Consider the following 27,108-nt stretch of genomic DNA (forward strand, 5'->3'; position numbering starts at 1 on the left):
AGACTTGAATTTCCAAGGAAGGCCCCCAACACAGAAATCTAGATTGAAGTGGGCTCATTTCTTTTGTAACATGCAGAAGTTGAGGCTTCACAATTTCAGGATGATCCAGTATAGTTGCGACATTTTACCCACTACTAGCTGTGTGTCTTCTGTGTATACTGTACAGACACTGTCACCCTCAAAGGCCAGACTGGTTCCAAGTAGCTACTGGCTCTCCAGGAACTAACCAAAGACAAAGCAAAGAACAGTGTAGGGAGTTTTTCTGGAGGGGGAATTTGTGGAAGGTCATGGTGAGGCACGGCAGTAGAAAAACTGGGCAATAAGGAGTCCTGCCAAAGCCCAGAAGACTAGCAAAATCCGTGATTTCGTTCTGTGCACACACAACGTGCTCCAGGCTTTCTACTGTGGGGGAAGTTCGGAACAGCTCCTGCCCTAAAAAGTGTGTAGGCATTTAAATTAAGGTAGGAACGATGGTCAGTGCTAGCGACTCAGGCAGAACAAATGGGTTTCCTCGACCTTGGGAAGAGGGTGTGTACGCTAATCACTGGAACCTTGGACCAAAAAACAAACACACAAATGCCATTTCATTTCATACTATAGTAAAATTCTTCGAACAAATTCTTTAAACCAAGAGGTCAGAATTTTAAAATTAAAGATAGCGAACAGTTTCAATTCATTTATTCGGGCATCACTCATTTAGTCAACAGAGGTTTATTTAGCGCCTATTCTGGGCTAGGCACTGCTGAGCCATCACAGACATGGTCCCTGACGCCACGGAGTTGGCAGTCTAGGCCAGTCAGTGAGCGAGTTAACTAAAATTCCGGCATCATTGCTACTGCGGTTGCACCGGCTGAGGATCAGCCCCTCCAATCCTCCCACGTGGTCCCGGCAGGTGAGTGTGGGTGTGAGCGCGTGAGGCTGGTGGTGTTTGGGGAGTGTGAGAGCGCACGTGTGTCAGAATGGCGGGTGTCACAGTGTGCGTGCAGGTGTCGCTGTGGTAGGCGTCTCCATAGCCGCCAGAGCCCGGCTGTGCGGGCCACGGGAGGCGTGTGTCTTTCGCCCACGTACCGGAGACGGCGCGGGAACCCCCGGCCGGTGTGATTGTGAGTGAGCGCGGGAGCGCGCGCGGGGGCGGGGGAGGGGGCGCGCCGTGCTGGCAGGGCGGCGCGCAGGCGCAGAAAGCGGGAGCCGGCCGCCGCCGCCGCAGAGCGCCGGGGGCGGGAGGAGTGAGCGCAGGAGGCCATGGCCGCCGCCGGCTGCTGAGGGGCTCGGCCTGTGAGCGCCAGCTGCCGCGGACGATGGTGACCGCACGGGTCGGGTCGCTGCCGCCGCCGCTGCCGCCGCCTCCCAAGACGCAGCAACCAAGGCCCGGCGCGGAGGAGCCGCCGCTGTGAGCCGCGCCGTCCGGGCCCCCGCCGCCGCCGCCGCCGCCCGAGGAGAACGGGAGGGCGGGCGAGACAGCCGAGGAGTTGCGGAGCCCGTCTGCTCGCCGGCGGTGCCGCCCCCCGGGGAGGGAGGCCGCAGCCCGAGGTGACCGAGCGGTACCCCCCTTCTCATCCCGGCGCCCCCCGTCCACTTCCCACATCCTCCCTCCCCTCCCCCATCCCGTCGCCCGCTCCTTCCTCTTCTCCCCTTTCCCGGTTCACCGCCCTCCTCTCCTCCCATCCTCCACATCCCCTCTTCACCCGCAGCGCCCCCTCCCTCGCAGCCGCCAGCCCCTCTCTCGGTCCTCCGGGCCCCTCACCCTCCGACTCTGCCCTCTCCTCTCGGGGCCCCGCACGGAGTCCCCTCCCCCAGCCCCGGGCTGTGTCCGCCGCCGCCTCCCCACCCTCCTGGAGATTACCCTCACCTCCCCCGGCGTTCCTGAGATGCCCTCACTCTGAGCTCTCCCCCATCGCTTGCCCAGCTCCCTGTTTCGAGGCCTTTTCTAAGCCCCTTCCTGAGCTGCTGCTTTCCTAGCTGCTCTTTTCCCCCAGTTCCCACTTCCAACTTTCCCTCTTCTGCGTCTTTGTCCACTTTGCTTCTCAGCTTTCCTCCCTCTTTCCTTTCGCCTTACCCTTGGGTCCACGCAGCCCCAAACTCGGCCTCCCCACTTTCATGCGGTTGGAGGTTGTTTGGGGGTGGGGGGGGGAAGGCCTGCCAAGCCGTTTTTCGAATGGGGACCCATCTGCTCTGCATCCCGTCTGTCGGTCCTGTTTTACAGTGAGGCGTTCCTTATCCTTTCCTTTTTGTCCTCATCGCTTCCCCTCTCGCTTGCCACCCTTTCTGCATCCCCCTCCAGTTCTGCTTTTCCCACCCAAGGACCCCCGAGACCCTTCCCCTCCCTTCCGGAATGAGTCCCCTTTTTGTTCGGGTGTGATGAACTTCGCCGGCGTCTTTCTTCGGAAGCTTTTTGGTGCGTGGCGCGGCAGAGCCAGCATCCTTGGCCAGACGAGAGGAGAGCTCCCTGGCACGGGCCTCTCTCCTGGCAGAGTTTTTGTGGACGTAATCCCCTAGCCCCGCGGCGGCAGCAGCTCCGCCGCCGCGGCGGCTGCTGCTGCTGCTGTGCTGCCTGCTTTGCAGCGAGCTGGGTTGGGGTTACTATAGTTCAAACGCATCTGAGATCAGCAGGCGTCAGGGGCGGGGGAGGTGCAGGGAGAGAGGAAAGGGGCTTTACAGTGAGAAGGCATCAAAGATTAATGGATGGCTTTGCATCGCAGTCTGCAGTAAACAGGAAACTAGTTAGGAAGGAGAGGAGAGGACTGTGTGTCTTTTTATTTTTTAAAATACAGAGTGTGCAGTTCTACTGAATCTTGAATCATGCCCAAAGGATGAGCTGTCGGTGCTGCAGTCGTGACCCAGGCTGCGCGCCCAGTGGCAGAGATAGCAGTTTTTATTTCCTCTGTCTGGTTCCTTAAGTTGAAAGATGGCCTTTGTATTCAGAGTGGACTCTATGTCTTGGCCGCTTTGGAGATGACGAGATGCCACAGAATTGCTAGTAGTTTATGTGGAAATCAGGTACATACAAAGTTAGCTAGCAGTGAGTGAGAGTGGGGAGGACCAGCTCTATTTAAAACGTGCCAGTGCTTATGTAAGAAGTGCCTTCTCTTCCAGGATATCTCAGTTTTGGCGGAGTTTACTTAGGATTTTAAGGTCTAGCTTTGCCCTCTCACATTTTCAGGACTAACCATCCTAACATATGGACAGTAAAGGAAATATATTTTTCTTAAGATGGGTTTTAGCTGATGGTAGAATTTTTTTTAGTTGGATTGGACAAAGAAAGGAGATTGACGATGAAGAATAGTATGTTTTTCTTTTCATGGGGGAAAAAGGTGTAGAAACTTTCAGCCATAAATTGTGTTGTACTGAATAATTTTGAATTGGATCTATGGCATTCTTATTTTTGTCTTTTTAAAAGGAATTTTATCTGGGAGATATGAATAGTGTTCATTTTTTGGATAAGAGGACATTTTCCATTTCTGTTTCTTATTTAATATAATTCTTCAACAGGTTGAGCTGTGACTTTAAAAACTTAGGTTTTTCATATTGTTCAAGATGATTTGTTTGACTTCTTCATATTCAAAACCAAAATGCAATGTTTTCAGGAAAGTGTAGAATAAGGCCTCATGTGTTTCGTAACCCACAAATATGAATGGTGAGCTGTGCACAGGACGTTGCTGTGTGTATAAGCAGGGGGAAGTCATTTAATGAAATCGTTGTGGTCTTGTTTTTGGTTAGCATTTGTTGAGCCTTTTTTGCCGTCGTTGGAAAGAAAGGGTTTTCTTTTAAGCTGTTTTACTCTGTAGAGCATCTTTGAGTCACGTTTAGTTTACATTACTTGTGAGACATTGTGTTGAAGTATTACTCTCCTGGTTCTTTTCACATTTCAAGGAGGAAATTTAAAAATCTTGCAGGAAAGGTAAAATGTAGGTAATGGAACAGGGCCAGAAGTAGCTTTAGATATTTAGCTTTAGGAGTGTCAAGCCTTTAGATTTTATTTGCCTTCAGTTCTCTTGCTTTTTTTGAGGATTATTTAGTATTGTTTTGGTTTTAAGAGAATTTTGAGTCCCCTCTGACTTAGAATAGGCTTATTAGCTCTGTTTGACAATAAATCTAGGAAAAAGATAAATTAGCTTGAACTAAAACATCACAGAGGTATGGTAATCTGTTCACCCCAGGAGAGAAGGGTCCATTTTTACCTTATACTTCTAATATAGTGATTTGCCAGGTGTAAGTGATTTCATGTATCTGCAAACAAGATAAATATTTCAGCATTTTGTTTAGGTGTTGGTTTAGTGTGTAGTGTTAGAGTGTAGTGTACGGTATTTATTTGTGATGGTCGTCACCCTATCACGTGGTGCTTCTACTTTAGAAAGTTTCAAAATTATAAACTTTGGGGGAAATATTTTTTTTCTCTTTTCCTTCCGCAGCTCTTGTGGGTAACATTTTAGATTTAGTTTTCCGTGTATTAAATTTGTTTCCTCTGTACATGTCCCTATACATGGCCAGCTTGCCAATGACTTGATAAAATAACACTCACATATAGAAATAAATGAAATATTTAGTAAGCATTAGATTTGTTATTAAATGAGCATGTTTCATTCTGTTGAAGATCCTCCTTAATTCAGACGTTTCAGTCTTGAGTTTACTATGCAGTAGAGTTTGGGGATCTGTCTTGGACATTCCTCTGTATTAACAGCTTTAGGGACCCAAGATTTTCTTTTTATTCTTCTATTTGTGAGGCAGGAGTACTGGTAATTAAGAGGGAACATGTGCCATTCTGCTAATGGCCTTCTTTTGTAGGAGAGATCATCCTCTGTAAGAATTAGGGAAATTTTTTCCCCTACAAGTTCAGGTCTTGGTTTCTAATGCAGGATTGGTTATTTGTTTAGTTTAAATTTTTTTGTTTACCCCTTTAAGGGCTACAATAAATGGTGCAAGTTGGTACATTTAAAAATAACAAAATATTAAAAACAGAGGAGGGCTCCAAGTCAGATGAAATATAGACCACATGTATTAGTTTAGTAATAGTCCCCTTTTTTGTTCCTTACAAAAGCAGTAGTGATTTGTATTGGATTCTAGAATGTGGAAAAATAGTTACTTTGCCATTGTGGTATAACGCCTGTCAGTGATATTATTATCTCCGTACGTGGTAATTTTTACACGTGACTGGTGGCTTGTGAGAAAAATCTGTTGTTGTGTACTTTAAAATAAAATCCCAAGAGTGCGTTGAGTGAACAGTTTGACTACCAGAGTAAGTAGTTATTTCCCGTATATTTCTTTAAGTCAACTATATGGCGTAGGCACATTACACTTTTTACCAAGAATTTTTTTTAAGTATATCCCCCTCCCCCCAATAATAGATGGGTATTCTAAGACATCTGGCAAAGAGAAAAAATAGAAGGAAATAAAAATCTCCCCAGCCCCACTGTTGAAAGATTGTTAATGTGAATATTTTGGCATATTTCTTCCCAGCATTTTTTTTTGTTAATATCGTGAGCTTTGAGAAATTCAGGTTCCTGAATGGTATAATGTGCGATAAATATTGATTAGAGATTTTATTTTTCAGTGCTTTTTTTGGCCTTAGGATACAGCTATTTGGTTTTGATTCTCTTACAATATTTTTTTTCTTACAAAAGAAAATTATTAAGGTGGTTTTGTTCATTTAAAGTAATCAGAATTACAGTATTTATAAAAACATTAATTCTGCATTATTGGTAGGATATATATATAACATTTGGGTAATGAGAATGTTGTATGAGCAATCACTGATCAATAAAATCCATCAGTTTTTCAGAGATTAAAAAACATTAACAGTGTTCCAAGTTGAGTTGCCTTTTTTTTTTTTAAACTAAGCTAGGAAGCTATGAAAATTAGAGGGTAAAATGGAAATACTGACAAATATTTAACCATAGCATAGCAATCTGTCACTATAATTTTCTTCAGAAATAAATGTTTTCATTTGTCTTGTAATGTCTGAAATTTCTGCCAGAGCTAGAATTGTGTTTAGCGTTCTCAGCAAAATTTTTAAAAGGATATTGTCAGAGCCAACAATCCAGAATTATCATTACTGTGAAAATTGTCCTTTACCCACTTTTGTTTGCCCTCTTCTCTTTCTTATAATTCCTTGGATTAATTTGCAGCTCTATCATCTAAAGCAGTATTGCGCTGAATTTGCCCTTTTAAATAGTAAGTTGTCCAGGGAGATCCTTCATGACTTTTTTTTTTCCATTCTACTACTCCTACTGCTCATCAACAGCTAAGCAAAGATGGGCTGCAGACTCACAGTGCCTCACTTCTTCCGTGTGCCAGCATGTCTGTGTATCACGGGAAGATGAGCATTGTTTTCCTACTTTGGAGGCAGACCACGGGAATTTCAGACCAAGAGTTTAACTTTAATGATTCAAGGAAACAATATTATAGCTAATGTTACCTTTATATCATGAGTTATCTGGATTGTATTGATATCATGTACATTTAATACTTTAATTTTAATTGTAAGAAGGAAAAGGATAGACTATGAGATGCTGCAAACTAAATGTGCAGTTATCAGATTTTTATTGAATAGCTTAGGCTTTTCCATATAATGACAATTTAAAATTTGCCCTTTTTTAAGAGCTGCGTAAATCTCTCATAATTTCATAGGAGTGAATTTTTCTTTTCAAGTCAATTGGACAAAAGCTGGAGTATTCTTATAGGGTATTTTGTTACTAAATGCCTAGATTTGGAGTTTGGGGCTTTTTAAAACTAAGTATTGAGGCCTGGACATTTAATCAGAATCTTAGGATTGGGCAGACTTGAAAGAGTCAAGGTGAAAACACAATACAAAGCTTATTTCATAAATATCTAGAAGTAGTAGATGTGGCTAAGGAGTTTTATCCATTGTAACATAGTTTTTGAATAGTATGTGGCAGTCCTTAGATTCCTAAGAGGATATCTAAAAGCTATTTGAGCTGACTTATTTTTATATTTTGTGTCTTCTGAATTTTAGGCCTGTTCCAAGAAAAACATGGCTGCAAAGGAGAAACTGGAGGCTGTGTTAAATGTGGCCCTGAGGGTACCAAGCATCATGCTGTTGGATGTCCTGTACAGATGGGATGTCAGCTCCTTCTTCCAGCAGATCCAGAGAAGTAGCCTCAGTAACAACCCTCTTTTCCAATATAAGTATTTGGCTCTTAATATGCATTATGTAGGTAAGTGTCTACATCACCTTTTCTAATCTTTTAGTGAGCATTCTGATTTATTTTATGTCTTTGTATATTTTTGAATTTGGGTAAAATGAACTCTGGTTTACGTTAGAGGAAAACAGACAGTGTTGGATTTATTTTACTGGATGAAACTTTAAGGCAGACGAAAACATTTTGTGTTTTACTATGATAAAATGTAATGAGAAATGCTTTTCCAGATATTTGGCCTGTTCTAATTTGTCATGATTTTGGGTTGTGGTAGTAATTCAGAAAGTAAGCTTTTTTAAATCCAATATTCCTTATTGCTCCAAAACATTAATATCAGTTGAAGATAAATCATTCATTTCAGTTAAATGAAATATAGGAAGTATAATATTATTATAATATACTTTAAAATTATATTTTATATAATATTTAAAAAATACTTGAAATATAATTGATATGATTTGGAGTTAGTGGTGAAAGTAATGTTGAGTGTAAAGAAATCAAAGTCAAGAAATATAGGCAGGAAACAGATAAAATTTATCAAGAATAAAAGTCATGATCCTTAATTTTTAGGTTAATTTTTGGTTTAAGTGATAATGGCAATATATTTTCATTTAACGTTACTGTTGTGTAACTCAAGACGTGGTTTGAATGATATACTATAGTGGTTTTATTAGTATTTTTTATTATTAGAAATTTCCATCAACAAGTATATCTCTTGTAAAATTGTGAAGGGTTATGTTTTATAAAATTATGAAGGGTCGTCCTGTCTCTGAGATTTATTTTTAACTGTAGATGGACTTTCTGGGTACGAAAGCTTAGCCCTGAGAACCTCTTACAGCTCTAAGAAATTACCGAATAGGCCACTGTGGGAAGAAGTTGGCATAGTAGGAAAGACAGTGTACTGGAAGCAGAACATCTGGGTACAATAAACTCATCTCTCTTAGATGGTACTACCTTGGGAAAGTCTGTGAAATGTTCTTTTATGCTGCAAAACACTATAATTTGCAGCCCTTTATTAAAGGCTTTGTATGTTAGCCAATTTATGGAAAAAAATTTCAGTCTGTTGTTGAAGTGCAGTTGGGTACTTGGCTTAGATTTTTAGCTTAATCAGCAGAGTAATTCACACTGTGGTTTAAAAATATGCTTATATATATATAATTTCTCAATAGATTGAAATATTTATTATAAAAACAGCTGCCTAATAACCAGAAACATTAATTTTAGAAATTGAATAGGTGCTGGTACAGTTGCAGTTCATACTCTCTCGCTCATAACTTTGGGAACTCAACAGAACCTTCTTGATAGACTTATTACATGCTATGGTAGAGTAAATTCAGTAATTACATGAGTAGATATTTTCAGCTTGAACAGTTTTTTTGGTTGGAGTCACCTCTGTGTCAAAGTATTATGTAATGGTTATGTAATGTTCTGGTTTACAGAATTTCACCCTTAAATACATTTTAAAAAGCAAAAAGCATAAAAAGTATAGTGAAAATATCTTCCTCCTATCTCTGTTCCTCATCCACTAAGTTCTCACTCTGAGCCCCAACAAGCAGACATTTTTATTTCCTTGTGTATAATTCTAGAGATATTTTTATGTATATAAGTAAATATAAAGATATATTGATATATAAATGTAAATATGTATAAAAATAAATGTATTTCCAACTTTTTGTACAGATGATAGCTTAATACACACTGTTCTGAGCCTCTTGTTTTACTTGACGATGTATTGTAGAGCCATAACTACTCTTTTATTCATGGAATAAAGCTTTGTAGTCTGTTTTTTTATGTTGACACTCTCTGTTCTGCCGTATCTTAAGATTTTGGTTAAATGTTGAGCCTCCCCACAAGCCTCCAATTCTGTTGTATGGTGGCATAGTTTCTTTGTGTGGCTGTACCATAATTTATTGAACTAATTACTCTACAGGTGGTCATTTTAGATAGTTTCTGTCTTGTGCTGTTTGATTCAGTTTTGTACTAAATTTTGTGTAGCCATAATTTCAACAGGTCCAAATATAGCCTTGGGATAAATTACTAAAAGTGAAATTGCCGGGTTAAAGAGTATATAATATACATTTGTATATTGATCAATGTGCTCTTCATAGGGTTTTACTATTTTGTGCCTCCACAAACAGTGGTTGAGAGTTCCTGCAGTCCTACATCCTTATCAAGAGTGTTATCCAGGGGCTGGCCCCATGGCCGAATGATTAAGTTCGCACGCTCTACTTTGGTGGCCCATGGTTTCCCCAATTTGAATTCTGGGCATGGACATGGCACTGCTCATCAAGCCATGCTGAGGTGGCATCCCACGTGCCACAACTAGAAGGACCCACAACTAAAAAAAATACACAACTATGTACTGGGGGGCTTTGGGGAGAAAAAGGGAGAAAAAAGAATGTTATTCAGCTTTTATATTTGGCTACTCCAGTAGGTGAAAAATAGATGTTTTTTAATGTAGGTTTAATTTCTCTTATTATGAGTGAGATTGAATTTTAGTCACATTTAAGAAAAACGTGCATTGCCTCTTGTGACAGTTGTCAGTTATATCCCTTGTCCACTTTTCTGTGGGATTGTTAGCCTTTTCTTACCAATTTGTGGGAGTTTGGTATATATTAGGGACATTAACCCTTTGTGATGAGTTGAAATTATTTTTTCCAGTTTCAGATCCCCTGAGTTTGCTTATGATTTTCTTGACATGCAGAATTTGTTTTTAATATGGTTTAATCGTTTTTTATAGCTTTAGGATTTTGCGTCAGTTAGAAAAGCCTTCTCTATTTTTGAGTTTATAAAGAATTCTATCATGTTTTGTAACATTATTTTTGTGATTTCATTTTTTCCATTTAAATCTTTGCTCCATTTAGAATTTATCTGCATTTACAGTGTGTTATAGGTATAATTTAATTTTTTTCCAGATAACTATCTGGTAGTCTCCATGTATTTATTAAATAGTTTAGTCAGTCTTTTCCTCACTGATTATTATGTACTAAATTCTCACGTATATTTTGTTCCATTTCTGAACTTTTTTTTTGTTCTTTTAGTCTGCCTTGCTGAGGATTTAGATTATATTTACCTGTCTGATAGAGTTAGTCCCATCATTGTATAACAGACTTTTTCTGTTATTGTTAGTTTTCTGTATGAACTTTAGAATTATCTAGTCTTGTTCCCAAAACAAACAACCCTCTTGACCTTTTTGTTGAAATTGCATTATTACTAAATTTTAAGTTAGGATGAAGAGATAGCTTAAGGATGCTAACTCTTCTCTATGTAAGAACACAGAAAGCCTTCCTGTGTTCAAGATTTCTTTTGAATCCTTCTGGAGTGTTTTAAAGTTTTCTTTATATAGGTCTTGGACATTTATTGTTAAGTTCATCCTAGGTATTTAATCTTTTTTATTGCTATTCTAAGTGATTTTTCCTCCCCTTTATATCCTTTAATTGTTTTTAAGAGCTTGAAAATGAAGGTAGGGAGTGGTAAAGTTTGTGTTTATGGGATATAATTGTACCTTCAAATTTAGAAGCTTTCCAGTGTGGGTTCTGTCTTAGAAGAGCAAACAGAAGTTACTGCCCAAATGTAATTGGTGGAATGTTAATTATAGAACTGTTTTGCAGAGTATAGGTTATAAAAAGGGGAATAGAAATAATATTAAAAAGGTAGAGTGGGGCCGTTTGTGAAAAGCCCTGAATGCATATGTTAGGTATTCTGCCTAATTTGGTAGGTAGTGATGCGTCAGTGAAGGATTTAGAGCAGGTGAACTGTATTTTAAGAAAATTGATTTAGGCAGTGTTGTATAGGATGATGGATTGTGGAAGGGAGAAAACTGGAGGCTAGAAGACCAGTTAGGATTTTAGGCAAGAGGTAATGAGAGCCAGAACTAGCATGGTAGAAGTTGGAAACAAAAGAGTGAATATGAGAATAATTCTATTGAAACTGTGATCACTAAAATCATTAGTGACCTAAAATGTGAAACTCAAGCTTCGTTTGTTTACTCATTTACAGACCTTTCCATGTTTGTGAAACTGTTGACCACTTCTTTCTTGAAAATATTTCTGGATTCTTCTGACTTGCTGACCTTCCTTCTGACTCCTTTGCTGTCTTTTTCCTTTAGACTTCTTAAGTGTTGCCCAGAATTTATGTTTAGTTTTCATCTTTTGTTGTTTGGGTGATCTCACATAGTTTTGGCTGCAAATCTCTCCACTTTCCACTGCTTGCTTGACCACCTTGGTCTGAGATTAGTGTTCCTCCTCTGTCATCCCATGGCACCCAGTTCATACCTCACTATAGCACTTAGTATGCTGCATTCTGAGGGTCCGTATGCTCATCTATCTTCCTGACTAGATTATGAGCTCCTTTAAGGTAGGAATGAGGTTATTATCTCAGTATTCCCAGCACCTAGCTAGTGCCTGATAATGAATGAATTTCTAACTATCCTTAGACATGTTCACCTGAACATTCTATAGGCACTTCGACTTATCATCAGTCACTGAACTCATCAGCTTTACTTCACCTCAAACCTCCTCCTCTTTCTGTTTTTCCTATCTCAGTAGGAAAGCTGTTTTCTTGATTACCCAAGCTAGAAACATCAGAACCATCTTCACTTCCTTGTTCTCAACCACTCACCCATAGATCACCACTAAGACCTATTTAAATATGTATGTCATTGCTGACCCTGCCAACTCTATACGCTAAGCTACTGTTTTATTCCAGGTCCTCATTTTTTCCCCACTACTAACATAATCTTTAAATAGCGGAAATTCCTGCATTTTGTCAGGAAGATTCATCAGTGTTGTTTTAAGCAGGTCATCATTTTTAAATGCTGCTGGTCTTGCTTTTTGATTATAAATTACTGTTGGGTTAGCTTCATTACATCAATTTAATTTATTGTGGTTTGTTTGGTTAATTCTGTAGAATGAATAGTGATACATATTTGCATCACCAATAGTTTTGGTTTGTATTTTTCAAATAATTAGATTATGTACATATTGTAGTTCAAACGATTCATTCATACTACTATGTTTTAGCATAAGTATTCATAATCCCTCAAAAATCCTCTTGTGTGATATATTTTCTTCTCATCACAGAGTAATTTTTCCACTGGAGTGTGAAAATAGGGATATAGGTGAGCCATAGGGTTTTTGTTGTTGTTCTGTCTTTTGTTTTCTTACCTCTTTTTGTTTTCTTCCCTCGCTTAAACAGGTTTCTATAGGATTTGAGAACCATTAGCACAGTCTAACTCATCCTATGCAAGGCTTTATATTGAGGCTTTAGCCACCAGTTCTGTCAGCATTATCTCCCAGAACTCTCCCAATACTCTTTCTGTTTACATCAAATTCTAGTCTAGCCTATAGAATTTACTGTCTCCTGAAAATATCCTTTGTGTTTTTATGGTCTCCATACCTGTTATTCTCTTTTCCTGGAATGTTTCCCCTTTTCTTGGCCTGATAAATATCAGATCATTCACCCGGAAGTCCAGGTCAAATTTAATCACTTAATCAACCATAGCCCTTCTAATGTTTATTTATTATAACACCAATATTGTATCATAATTTTGTCCATGTTTATTTTTTCACTAGACTGTGATTACTTTGTTCTTCTTTGGATCTTCCATGTGTAGGAATGCATATGGCTTTACATGTAATAATGTGGGTTGAGTGACTGGATAATTGAAAGAATGAATGAAAACAATTTGTTCAGTCTAGAGGATTTGACAGCTGTTTTTATGAGATGTGCAGGAGAAGAGAAAGATAATATCTGGAAAGGAAAATGGTAGTTCATTAAAAGATGTGGAGGATCTAAGGAGCGGAATCATGTGATAGATTGATTGGAAAATCCTTCAGCCACAAACACTGCAAATGCTTGCTAAATATAATAAACACCCTTTTAAATACTGCTGAAGTCCTTTGATATAGGGATTAACAAAATAAATTGGGGAAATTATTTTAAGAACTTCAAAGCAAATAGACATACTTATCTCTGTCTTCTGCTGGATTTTTCTTGAAGTTAGGAGGTATGAGAAATCTGAATTCTACCTCTAGTCTCTGGCACACTGCTCCTTTTTTCTTAGCTTTAAGCATGATTGATTCAGCATGAGAGGGGCATTAGGTGCTAAGAAGGGATATCTGTGTCCTAATAAAGACTCATTAATAAGGAAAATAGTTATAGAAGAGTAGACTGGGACCAGATTTTGCGAGACCTAGAATATCAGGCTGAGAACTTCAGAACTTTTTTTGAAGGTTTTAGAGCAAGAGAGTTGTCTAGATGAAAGTGATGGTTTTGGGATTGTTACCCTGGTAATGAAGTATAGGATGGAGGAGGAAGGAAAGAAACCGAAAGAAGAATAGCAGTATACTATTATATTACAGAGCAGGTTATGATGGAGCATAGAGACTGGAAAGGAAGGGTAACATATAGGAGGCCTATTGAGGAAGACTCAGCAGGACTTGGCGATGAGAGAAGAGATGGCTCAGGTTTGAGTCAGAGTGAATGGGATTTAGGAGAGTGAAAGAGGGGGTGAGCCAGCTTGTGAAGGGACGAGGAAGAGAGCTCAGTTTGTACTCATTTTATGTGAGGAAATTTAAGTGCAATATATCTCAGGCATCATGAGCTATGAGATGTCTACTTAGGATAAAAAATCATTAAGTTTTTTTATTTATATAGTAGGTTCTCAGTAACTATTTGTTGATAGCATACATTTGGAGTGGTATATTTGAAACAGCAAAATAGATTGTTTGAGGTAGATAGTTTATAGAGAGGAAAGCAGTTGTTCAGGGACTAAATTTCCTCTGTTCATCTGGGAAGGTGAACAGAATGTTCAGGGGAGAATTTGGAGGGTAGAAGGAACTCCATGTCACAGGGCTAAAGAAGAAGAGTTTTGAGGGTGGTTGCTTCAGATGCTGGCACACAGACAAGCAGGACGCGTTAGATTTGACAAGTGGGTAATTGTTGACTTCTTAGTTTCTTTAGAGTGGAAGAGTAAAGGGGTTTGTAGAGGTGTGTAGATTGTAGAGGGTACAGAGAGAATAATAGATGATTAGAAAATAGAGACATCAGTATAAATAGTTTATAACATTTGTCAGTGGAATGAGAAAACTAGGTAATAGAAAAAGGGAAAGTCACTGTCAGTGCAGAGAGAACTTTATCTTTCAGACTGGGGAAGAACCCTGCTCATCCTCTGAAAACAGAGGTGTCAGGACTGGCATCAGGGGAAAGAGTGAAGATGTAGTGGGTAGAGGGTCTTTAGAAGCTGGAAAAATACGATCTTGAGTCAAACGGAAAGGGCAGCCTTAGAGAGGGGTGTTAAGACACCAATTTCTTCCTCTGGGACTAGAGAATGAGAGAAGTGGTATAGAACAGATAGGTAGACTTCAAGGAAAAGTGGATGATGAGAGGAGTCCTGTTGTACCATTGTGTGATGTATTTGATTATAAAGTAGAGAAAAGGTACAAAAGGAGTGAAAAATGCTTTATATTCTCCACAAAAAAATCCATAGTGCTTTTACTATGGTAAGCTTACTTTGATAGTAAAGTGAAAAACCTTAAAGTTGTTGAAACCCAGTTGGAAAGTAAAAGTTCAATCTGAGAAATTCAAGCTCTTTTTGTTAGTGTGATTAATTGAGAGACTAAATAGAATTATATTTTATTTATATCTCTCTTAATTTCTACTACAGGTTATATCTTAAGTGTTGTGCTACTAACCTTGCCAAGGCAGCATCTGGTTCAGCTTTACCTATACTTTTTGACCGCCCTGCTCCTCTATGCTGGACATCAAATCTCCAGGTAAGAATGTGACCGCATTTTTGAAATGTATGACTAAATTTAAAGTTTTCCTTTACCAATAAAATACTTTTCATGAACACTGTTGAGCTGAGGCTTTGGTAGGTATCCAAAACAGTTTTTTTCATACTTTTCAAAATAATTATTATCATACAAGATTATTAGCTGGGGTTATGCCTCAAATTTTTTTGCTTTTAAAAACAAGCTGAATTTGAAATGGGCCTTAAGGTTATGTTTACAAGAGACCCATGAGCTTTTCTATACTACATAAGAAAGAATTTCGAAAGACAGGCTATAGGAACATTTTGACCATTTGCACTTCATTACTTTCCTCATTTTAGGAAGTCAGGTTATGATGCATCAGAATCAGCATATGAGGCAGTCATGTATGTCGGTGGTGACTGGTATGGATTATTTGATGAGGTTAATTATGGAGCTAAGAATTTCTGCCTCTTTAGCAATATTATCTGTGCCTACGTTTGCTAGTCCTAAATTTTAAGACTGGTCTACCAGTGAATATGAGCTTCCTACTTTGGAACAGAATGTGAAAATACAGGTGAACCAAAGCCACACAGTAAATGTAATGGGGTATAATAAATCTAGGAGGTATAATTTCTTTTGTTTTGATCGACATGCATAACCATAATGAAATATATTCCCAAATCTAAGAAAACTGGCAGTTACTTTGCATATATAACAAAATACAGTTGTCTAGAGGTCTGAAACAGATTTTGGTGTAGGCTTGAAATTTAATCTTAGAAATAGCATATTTATATTACTAGAATTGAATGGTTGACTTTTTAAAAAATCAATTAATTAATTAATTTGGTGAGGAAGATTGGCCCTGAGCTAATATGTGTTGCCAGTCTTCCTCTTTTTGCTTGAGGAAGACTGTTGCTGTGCTAACATCTGTGCCATTCTTGCTCTATTTTGTATGTGGGATGCTGCCACAGCGTGGCTTAATGAATGGTGTGTAGGTCCATGTCTGGGATCCGAACCTGAAAACCCTGGGGTGCTGAAGTGGAGTGTGCAAACTTAACCACTACGCCACCAGGCCAGACCCAATGGTTGACTTTTTAAAAACCTTCCTCCCACCCCGATTATAAAATAGTGCAGTTCACTGTAGGCAATTTTTGGGAAACAGAGGAAATTTAAAGGCAGTTAACAGTCATCTGAAATTATACCACTCAAAGATAGACCTGTTAAATTCTGGTATTTCCTTCCAGTTTTTTAATACCTTACAGTTTTCACCACTTCATTGGATACGAAAGAGTGAAAATAAGTAATAGTCACTGACTCTTGGCTTCTCTTGTTGAAGCGGGACCTCCTTCTCCTTAATATTTCATCTAGTTATTTCTCAGAGGCCCCAACGTGTTTCCCAGAGCACTGTGTTCCTTGTCTGATTTCCTTGGCTCAAAATGGTGCCTGGAGGGTGGTCTCTTACTCTTTAACTTCTGCCACTATCCTTACCAAGGATAACTTCTGCCACCATCCTTACCAAGGATATGTCCTCGGATATCAAAGTTGCAAAATCTGGAGCTGCCAGAGCAGTGTGGCATTTCTTGTAATCCCCACAGTGTTTCAAATCAAGCTGTGTTTTACTCTGCAGTGGAGACAATGACTGTTCTAATTTCGTGTCACACAAATATGTGCCTGTGTCTTAGAATCCTTCATGAGAACAACTTCAGCCTTTTCCTGTAGCATCTTTCTCCATAGAGCTTAGACTAGGAGCCCAAGGGCCAGTACTGACACAGACAACGTGATATCCTTTCCATTCCGGTACCACCAGGCTCAAACCCTGACACAATCTATTCCTGTGGCCTTATCCAGACACCTCTGAATGTCAACTCAAGCTCGAGGTGGAGGTGTTTCTTATCTTGATTTATTCATTTTTAAACAAAATTGTGTTTGTAGAGTATAATGCCGTAGTTAGGGTATGGGCTCCTGAGTCACTGTTTTAGTGTGTAAATGAGTGCCTGGGCAGCTGAGAGTACCATATCTTTTGGGTAAATGGACAGGTGATTGGATAAGTTCGAATTCTACATTTCTTATTTACTGCTCTATAATCTCAGTGTCACTTATCAGAAAGATAATGTCTTAGTTTCCTCACCTGTAAAATGGTGATAATCTCTTAAAGGGGTTATTGTAAAGATTCAGTAAGATAAAGTATGTTAGCCCTTAGCACAATTTCTTACATAAAAGTTCTCAGTGAATTGTAGCTAACATTCTTATGTCTCGTTTTTATTTCTCAGCAGTGTTTTCTGAGTTTTCCTGTGTCATTAGTCTTTAAAAAATGATTTTTTAAATGGCAGAGTATTCCATCATATAGCTAATAGAGTGGTAGCTTTTAGTGTTGATAGGATTTTGATGATCTATCAGAGAAATCTCAAAGTTCAAGATAGGGCAATTAAAATTGTTTCTTTTATTAGCTATAATTTTGGGTAAAAATACAATGAACCAGCCCTTTCCCTCATGGTTTTTCAGTTTCCATGTGGTTTAGTGGTGTAGAGCTGGTTGAAACAATGTAGCTCTATTTTTGTCTATAGTTTTACCATCCAGGCTTTTCTAGAAAGGTCAAAATTTTATTATGTAAGGATAAAGGAAGCCTAACAGTGTCAGAGGTAAAGAAAAACGTTTTTCTGACCATTCTTCTTGTGGCGATTTCAGCTTTTTAGTCTATGGGAATTGTTTTTCTAATCTGTAAAGTTTGTTTTCATTAATAGAAAATTTAGACTTAGTTTAAATAATAAAAAGAATTGTAATAACATTTTACAGTGTGCAACAACATTCCCTGTTCTTTATTTCATTTTTATCTTTATTATAATCCTTTGGGATTTACTGATAAAAAAACTGATGTGGGTAAACAACTAGGAAGGGATAGTCCCAGACTTTGACTTGAATCCAGGCTTTCTGATTCCTAATTCCGTCCTCTTATGGAGGCAGTCAGGTAGTAGAAAGAAAATTAGCTTTAGAATCAGACTGAGTATGAAATAGTTTCCCTACTTAATAAGTATGTTACCTTGGCAAGTTGCTTCTTTGAAACTGTAAAGTAAGACAATGCCCATCTTAGGGAGTTAGTTTTGATATTAAATTAATGAATTTCAAGATAGGGCATATTTTAGTATTTCTCCTCTTAGTATAATTTACACTAATTGTGCTATCTCACAAAAGGTTAGCAAAGATGTTATCTTTTATTATTCACAACTTGTCACATTTAATAAATATTGAGGTTTGAACCTGTCACATTTATAAAATATTAAGGCTGAAGCTTTTAGTTTTTTCTCTTTTTTTTTTGAGGAAGATTAGCCTTGAGCTAACTACTGTTAATCCTCCTCTTTTTGCTGAGGAAGACTGGCCCTGAGCTAACATCCATGCCCATCTTCCTCTACTTTATACGTGGGATGACTACCACAGCATGGCTTTTGCCAAGGGGTGCCATGTCCGCACCTGGGATCTGAACTGGCCAACCCTGGGCCCCCGAGAAGCGGCATGTGCGCACTTAATTGCTGCACCACAAGGCCGGCCCTGAGGTTTTTAGTTTTAAGAAACATAATGGTTCACATTTCACATGGCAGCTTCATAACCAAGTATATTTTTAAAAAAATAACAGCTTTATTGAGATATAAATCACACACCTATTTAAAGTATGCAGCTCAGTGGTTTTTAGGACAGTCACAGAATTGTGCAAACCATCACCACAATCGATTTTAGAACATTTTCATCACTCCAAAAAGAAACCCCATACCCATCATTGCAGTTACTCCCCGTTTCCCACCACTCCCTTCGCCTCCCATCCTGGGCAACTGTCAGTCTCTTTTCTGTCTCTATGGATTGGCCTGTTCAGGACATTTTATATACATTAAATTGTACAGCATGTCGTCCTTTGTGTCTGGCTTCTTTTACTTAGCAAGTTTTCAGGGTTCATCCATGTTGTCGCATGTATCATTACTTTATCTTTCTGTCCAAATCATAATTCTATTATATGACTGTACCACATTTTGTTTATCCATTCATCCATTGATGGACAATTTGTTTCCACTTTTTGGCTATTATGAATAATGCTGTGAATATTCATGGTTTTTGTGTGGGCATACTTTATTTTCTTGGACATATACCTTGGAGTGAATTGCTGGACCCTGTGGTATCTAAATTCAAGCTTTTGAGGAACTGCCAGACTATTTCCTAAAGTGGCTGCACTATTTTACATTGCCATCAGCAGTGTATGAGGGTTCCAATTTCTCCATTTCCTTGTTAGCACTTATTTATATCTTTTTTAGTATAGCCATCACAGTAAGTGTGAAGTTATATTTCATTGGTTTTGATTTGCATTTCCCTGATGGCTAATGATGTTGAGCTGTGTTCATTAACCATTTGTAAATCTTCCTTGGAGAAATGTTTATTCTGAGCCCTTGCCTGTTATTTAATTGGGTTATTTATCTTTTTTTCATTGAGTTGTAAGAATTCTTTATATATTCTAGTTACAAGTCTCTTGTCAGTTATAGGATTTGCAGATGCTTTCCACCATTTGTACCCGTCTAGTTATATCAAGGCAGAATGTAGTGTGGTCCTGAGAAGGAGAATCAGTGCTTGGATAATTTACATAATTCATTCAGCACTTCAAAAACTGTTACAGAAAAAGACATTTGCAAATATTATTTTCTCAAAGTGAAAATTGCATCAACTCTTGAAAAGCTGGGTCTCTCTTTTCCTTTAATACATATATAAGGAAGCTGATTATCCTTAAGTGAATAGAAACTTGTTTAGAATGTGTCTATAGAATGGATACAGCTTGTAGTTCAAAAGAATTAAACTTTAGAAAAATGCATGGCCTTAATTGGTGTAGTATGAGCATTTAATATTCTACTTGTACTCATTAGAATTTAATAAATGTCAAGTTCTTTGTTTCTTAAAATTACTAAGCTATGCTTTTTTGTTTTAATTGCTTTTCCTCCCCAAATCCCCCCAGTACATAGTTGGGTATTTTAGTTGTGGGTCTTTTTAGTTGTGGCATGTGGGATGCCGCCTCAACATGGCCTGATGAGCGGTGCCATGTCCGCGCCCAGGATCTGAACCGGCGAAACCCTGGGCCACTGAAACGGAGCGTGCAAACTTAACCACTCGGCCACGGGGCCAGCCGCTAAACTGCTTTTCATGTTGAGTGAATGTAAGGAATGTATTTTCCATTTCCAATCCTACTTTAAAATTGAAACTGTCCAGAACTATGGGGGAAAAAGAAAACTGTAGTTGACGTGATCATTCCTATGAGGTGTGGTCATGGTTTACATCCAGAAATCTGTTTTTCTCTAAAATTTTTAAACTCTAGTTTTTTTTTTTGTTTTTTTTTTTTTTTTTTTTTAAAGAAAATTAGCCCTGAGCTAACATCCACCACCAATCCTCCTCTTTTGGCTGAGGAAGAGTGGCCCTGAGCTAACATCTGTGCCCATCTTCCTCTACTTTATATATGGGACGCCTGCCACAGGATGGCTTGACAAGCAGTGCGTAGGTCTGCACACCAGATCCAAACTGGCAAACCCTGGGCTGCTGAAGCGGAAGCGGGCGAACTTAACCCGCTGTGCCACCAAGCCGGCCCCAAAACTCTAGTATTCTTAAATTGCTTGTTTTTTTGTTAGATTTATGAACCAAAATATCAATTTTTTATGTATATTACTTGAATTAAGAGTTCATGGGTTTCAAAAATGAAAGTATACCATTTTCCATCCTGGCTTTGGGTATGTAAGTATGGTTTCAAATGTAAAGCTTTCCCAAGAGTGAGTTATGTGTAAAATATAGGTAACTAGCTCTTTATTTTATGCAAGTTTGTTTAATTGAAAGCTGTAGTTGAGGGTTTCTCTATTTCAAGATTATTAGCGTTTGGGGCCAGGTCATTCTTTGCTGTGGGCGCAGTCCAGTGCGTTATCTGATGTTGACAACACCCTGCCTCTACTCCCTAGATTCCAGAGCATCACCAGCACTCCCCCCCCCCCCCCCCCCCAACCCCACCCCGCCGGCAGTTGTGAAGCCAAGAAGTGTCCTTACTTGCCCAATGTTGTCTCCTGGGGAACAAAATTTTCCTCAGTTGAGAACCACTGCTATTAGATAAAGGAATTGTTAAAGTGAATTTTATCATTATATATTCAGCTTTTAATTCTGACAGGAATAAAACTGACTCACTTCAGTATTTGATATGTTTTCTTCTTTTGAACATTATCAGATCCAGGCACTAAATATTTGGTAGAAAGTCAGAAAGAAGCTGAAGAAAGAAACAGGGTGGTAGAGAAGATTTACATAATTAAACCCTGGGTAAATGAACTCTTCAATTGCTAGCACAGTCAGGGTGTAGGAGGTACTCAAATCCAGGTGTTTGAACGTCTCGGTATCTGGGATCTCTTAAATGGAGCAGTGCCTTTTGTTTGCACATATTGCAAAAGATGACTTGGAGGGCTCAGCCACTTCATACTGTGTAAAAGTAGATTAGGTTTCTTTGGAATTGACTTTGTTTGAAAGCTTTAAGTGGCCAGAAGGTACATACTGTTCCTACATTGTTCAGTGAGGCAGTCAGGTTGCTTAAGAGACTGTTAGAAGTGAAGTCTTTAATCACTTGGTAAATTGGTAAGCTTCTGGGTGGTGGTGGTGTTATTTATTTTTTGTAACTTGTATGCTTCTCTCTAATGAATATTTGTTCAGTTATGTCTCCACTCCTGGTTTGTCACTTCATGCTGATGGACTGTGTCTTTCTTATCTGCTGCAGTATTCCCAGAGCCTAGCAGTATGCTGGTAACATTATATACACAATAAACTCTTTTTGAGTTGAAAAAAAGTATAGAGAATGTTAATCTTCCTTAGGAGTTTTGTTATGTGAAATTAGAATTTAAAGTAAGAGACTAAAGAAAGAAAAAGAAGCTTTAAAGAAGAGAGGAAGCTAAAGTAGGCTGGGAAATAATGCAAAACAATTAACGGGTGTCTCAGCAATAAGAAATTTTGGGATAGTGTTGAGTTTGCTGAGGTATATTATAAAACGTCCGTAATATGGTGACAAAAGCAAATGAGAAAGAAAACATGACAAGGAATCCAACTCTGCAGCCCCCCCCTCCCCCCCTTCCCCCCTTTGCCCCTCACTATGAGAGAGCACCTGGGGACTGAGGCCCTCTGGGGCACCTTTTGGCTTTTCCCCTTAGGGATAGTACTCCTGTAGGCCCCCCTTTTTTATTGAGGTGAAATTCATATAACATAAAATTAACTTTATAAAGTGAACAATTCAATGGCATATAGTACGTTTGTAGTACTGTGCAAGCATCACCATTATCTAATTCCAAAACATTTTCATCACCCCAAAATAAAACCCAGTACCCGTTAAGTGGTCGTTTCCGTTTCCCCGCCTCCCAGCAAGCACCAGTCTGCTTTCTGTCTTTATGAGCTTGCCCTGGCCTCTTTTTAAACTGCATCTGTTGGAGAGGGCTATGCTATGGCATGCTGTGGCCAAAAAGAAATTAAGTTGGCTTTAGAGTTCTAGGTAGTACTGGGACTCAGAGTTAGATCTCTTTTAAATATAAATTTATTTCTTTGATAGCATTTTCAAAGACTTCATAAATGTATGTGGTATTTATATGTGTATTTTATTTTAAACTTCATAATTCTCTTAATTCTTTTAGCTTTCTATTCTAAAACTATGTAAAATATAATAATTACATTGATGGTTACCTACAGTAATCTAGTAATCAGATCTTTATACTGTGTGATTTGCATGTGTAGCATTTGTACCTCTCTGCGTTAAAACAGGGTGTCAACCACTGACCTTCTGGACTGGGTGGTTCTTTGTTGTTTGGGCTGTTTTGTGCATAGACAGAATGTTTTGGCAGCATCTTGGCCTAGGTGCCAGTAGTACCCCCCGCTTCCAACTGTGACAACTAAAAATGTCTTTAGACATTGCAGAATGTCCCTTTTGGGGTGAAATCACCCCTGGTTGACAACTACTGCATTAAAATCCTTCTTCTTGAGAATTTGGCTTTCTCTTTCCATAGAAAGAGACCATTAATACATTATTTGTCAGAAATAGTCATCATAGAGTGATAGAGGAGAATTGCTAAATCACCCATGAAGCTTAGTCATTGATTTTTTATAATTATTCCTCAGACTGCTCCCATTCTCAAAACAATTTTATTTTAGTTTTTAATTTTGTTTTTTGGCAATATTCTCCTTGCTGGTTACGTAAGGGTCGTTTCTTGTTTGGCTGTGCTGTGCTAAAGGAATTCAACTTGATTGCCTAATAGGAAGTAATTTCATAGAAAAAGTAAATATAGCCATGTGGGTTTGTTCAGAAATACTTGAAACGTTCAAACTGTTTTTAAAATACGACTAAAGCATTCAACAGTTGAAGAAAAGAGGGAGAAGTTTTTTACACAAATTTCCCTACTTTGATGTCAAAAGAACTTAAGACAACTATCTTCTAGTGTTACCACTTAACTTACTAGTAATAAATTGTTCCTTTCTGTGCATCCTGGTTACGCCCTAGAAGTTCTGTTTTCTCAGAGTGTAAAGGCTCTTTGGCTCCTACTTAAATCTTGTTATTTCTCAGTAATCACGTGTTAAATGAATTAAATTTAAAAAGGAACATTTGATTTAAAATTTGTTTCAAAATAAATTTGTAGCCTAGTTAAATGTTATAATTCTAATTATAGATTTGCTATAGAGTTGGAAGTGACAGTTTTTAAGGATTGTGCTGCTATGAGCCAGTTTTCTAACTGGTTTGTGATTTAACTGTAAGTAAGTATAACTGGGGACAAAACTTTGGGGAAAATAAGACAGGAGGGATGGTGGAAGAGAGACAAAGGGGAAATTTAATGTATTATTACTGGGTATTATCAGTTAAGTAGTAAGGTTCAGAGATGGCATCTCAGCTGGCTTTTTACTGTTTGTAGGCCATAGGAAGAAAGAAAATCCCACAGAATGGAGCCTTGGCTGTCTTCTCTGCATAGTAAAATTGTTTCAGTAAATTCTGTTTCCAGTGCCTGGAAGAAGGAGATGAAGGCCATCCCTATATAATTCTTTATACCTAAATTTTTCCTTAGTATAGATGTGGAGAGAGGTGTTATTAACATAATATTCTTCTTATAAGAATACTTGTAGCTGCTTCTCTCTCCTATATGTGCTTGAAATGTATCTAATATATTCTTATTTTATTTATTTAGAGACTACGTTAGGAGTGAACTGGAGTCCGCCTATGAAGGACCAATGTACTTAGAACCTCTCTCCATGAATCGGTTTACCACAGCCTTAATAGGTAAGTATTATAAAAGAATTAAAAGTGTAGGTAGGAACCAACCAGTCTTACTATCTTATAAAATTGGTGCATACTTACTACAAAAAAAAAAAATTGGACAACTCAGAGTTCTTCCTGGTGACTCTTTCAAAATACAGCCATTGTTAAATGTTATATTTTCTCAGCCTTTCCACCCCCCCCACACATAAGTGTTTCTTAATTTACATTTATAATCCTGCATAGCCTATAGTTACTTGTGTTTTTTTGAGAGTATTTTAAGGATGTTGGAAGATTAATTTTTAAATAAAAGCTGATTATTAACAGTTGTCCCTTGGTGTCGACACGGGAGATTGGTTCCAGGACTCCTGCGGATACCAAAATCCTGTGATACTCAAGTCCCGTATGTAAAATGGCGTATAGTATTTGTGTATAACCTATGCCCATCCTCCTGTATACTTTAAATCATGTCTAGATTACTTACAATACCTAATACAATGTAAATGCTGTGTAAATAGTTATTATACTATATTGTTTAGGGAATAATGATAAGAAAAAAAGTCTGTACATGTAAAGACACAACCATCGTAGGCCTTTTGATCCATGGTTGGTTTAACCCATGGATGGCGGAAACCACGGATCCAGGACCAGGTTGCAGAGTGTTAACAATGGAAGTGTTGGTTAAGATCCCCAAACCATATATGTATAGTCCAGAGTGACGTACCAGACCCTACCACGCCAGAGTTGCAAAACAGGAAGTGAGAGGAAACCTGTTTGTGCCTCTTAAACTCGCTCACGTAGAGGGTGTTAAAAGGTTGAATGTTGGAGATTGTAGGAGGATTTCTTTAGAGAGAGCTGTTGTCTCTCTAATACCTTCCCAGCCCTTCACATCTAGAGAATTCAGCAGTGGACCATTTGGAGAATCACATGTCTTCTGTGGCTTAGTGGGGGATACTGTGGACTGGTGTCTGACCCAGGCCTACAAAATCTAAATAAAGCAGCACCATCCAAAACTAGCCACATGTGGCTGTCGAGTATTTGAAATGTGGCTGATCCAGATTAAGATATGCTGTAAGTGTGAAACACACACCCAATTTCTAAGACTTAGTACAAAAAGGGATGCAAAATGTCATGTTAATTTTTTAATAGAGATTGAATGTCTATATGATAATATTTGGGATGTGTTAGGTTAAATAAGATACATTGTTAATTTCTCCTGATTTTTTTTTCTTTTTAAAATTTTAAATTACTTATGTGGCTCGTATTATAATTCTAATCTGATATAAAGGCCAACAGTGGGTTGTCTGGCTGTTAAGTTTTCTGACTATGGAGTGAAGATGTCTTGTGGATCTCTCCTGTATCTTATAATCTGTGTAGACAAAGAATATTAGTTTCCTATGGACTAGATGGGGCTCCAAGAGTCTGGGATTTTCTTAGATCCTTCCAAGAGGGCCCTTAGAAGGATGAGAAGACTCCAACAGGGATTGAACTTCCAGATTCCCAGGAGCTGAGGAAAGAGCCAAAAACAGCCAGAGGAGGGTATGTAACAAGCAACAAGGGTACTAAAGGTGAGAGATCCACAGTGATGGGAACAATCTCAGAAGAATCCATAAAAATGCCCAGGAGAAAGGAGATTAGTTTTATATACCCCAACTCCGGGGAGTACCAACACCGTATCATTGTAAGGGTACAGTTGAATAAGAATTTCCTACTTCCCTCTCTCTCCTGCCCTACCTTTTCCAATCCTGGATAAATCAGGAGGAGAGATGGCGCAGAGAAAGAGGAAGAAGCCTGGTGTAACCTCTCTTTTCCCTCTCACAACTGCAGATTTTCTGCCTGTCGTCCCATAGAAGGCTTGAGCTGGAGTAACGGAAAAGCCTCAACTATAAATCAGTTTCAAAGTTTGGTTATTATTAGATTGAGACTGTAACCTTAGCTAGATTAGAAGAATTATGGGACTTGCTTTAGGGGCAGGAGAACACTTAATTTTCACAGAGTGGATTTTAAAAGACAGCAGGAGACAAAAATAATGGTGCTTTATGACTATATCCTGTGAGTTGGGGTATTCAATAATGGTAACATTCATGTCTGAAAATGTTTGCTAGGTTAGAAAGCTTGTAAAATATTCTCTTTTATTCTGTGACGAATGCAATCTAGGATAAATCTGAAACATATTTCCTTAAGTTTTTCCTATCAATGGCTGGGATAGTCTGTTTATTCAACTAAGATTCATTTAATTGGAAATAACACAAAATCCTTAAACTATTAAGTCACATATTTTTTTCCAACTTTGGTTTTAATGTAACTTTCTACTTTTCTTCCATTTCGCTAAGGAACTTTTAGTGAAAAACTAAGAAATTTGAACATGCCATCATTTTTTAGGGTTGAGGACTTCTTGGAGATAGTTCTAATAGTGGAATCTTGAAATCTGAAGAGTGCATCTTGATTTTGATTTATTTAGAATTACCAGTTGGAATGGGCACATAGAATTAAACAGCTTCCCATTCTTTTGGAGTTTTGGGAGAGATTTTCACTAACAATATGATTCCTTCCTTCTTTCAACTAAATAGAAGTAGTCTCCTCTTAAAGAGAGTCATAGCATATGAGTCATATTCTATGAAAGAAGATTAATGAAGCCTGTAACCCTTGAGCTCAGCACTGAAGGTTCTGGCATAGACTTACGGGACGTTTCACAGCTTAGAGGAAGTTTACATTATGCTGAACAAGGACATTTAAATATCATAGTCAGGAGTACAGTGAAAGTAAGATATACCAGAATGAAAATTCCTAATCGTTTCTAGTACTAAAGCGTTTCCTCCAAGCAGTTTATTTCTTTCAGGGTTTTAGCTAAATTTTTAATTAAAGAAATACATTTATTTTTAAAAGTCAAATACCACAATTTTATGGTGAAAATCGGCTCTTTCCTGGA

General features: G+C 38.5%; 1 protein-coding gene across 2 annotated transcripts in view; it reads left to right on the forward strand.

Moving 5' to 3' along the window:
- Positions 1 to 962: 962 nt before the first annotated feature.
- Positions 963 to 27,108, forward strand: part of RNF145 (ring finger protein 145) — a 51,349-nt gene continuing 25,203 nt past the window's right edge. The window contains exons 1-4 of one of the 2 annotated variants that reach the window (XM_046666608.1): positions 963 to 1,103; positions 6,971 to 7,172; positions 14,821 to 14,929; positions 24,112 to 24,203. In XM_046666608.1, the coding sequence (XP_046522564.1) occupies positions 6,989 to 7,172; positions 14,821 to 14,929; positions 24,112 to 24,203 (385 nt within the window). In that variant the 5' untranslated portion in view covers positions 963 to 1,103; positions 6,971 to 6,988. Of the gene's footprint in view, positions 1,104 to 1,398; positions 1,531 to 6,970; positions 7,173 to 14,820; positions 14,930 to 24,111; positions 24,204 to 27,108 lie in introns of those variants that run through there. The other variant, XM_046666607.1, reaches the window with a different exon arrangement.

The sequence above is a fragment of the Equus quagga genome, chromosome 7 (assembly GCF_021613505.1).
Source record: "Equus quagga isolate Etosha38 chromosome 7, UCLA_HA_Equagga_1.0, whole genome shotgun sequence".
Lineage (NCBI taxonomy): Eukaryota > Metazoa > Chordata > Mammalia > Perissodactyla > Equidae > Equus > Equus quagga.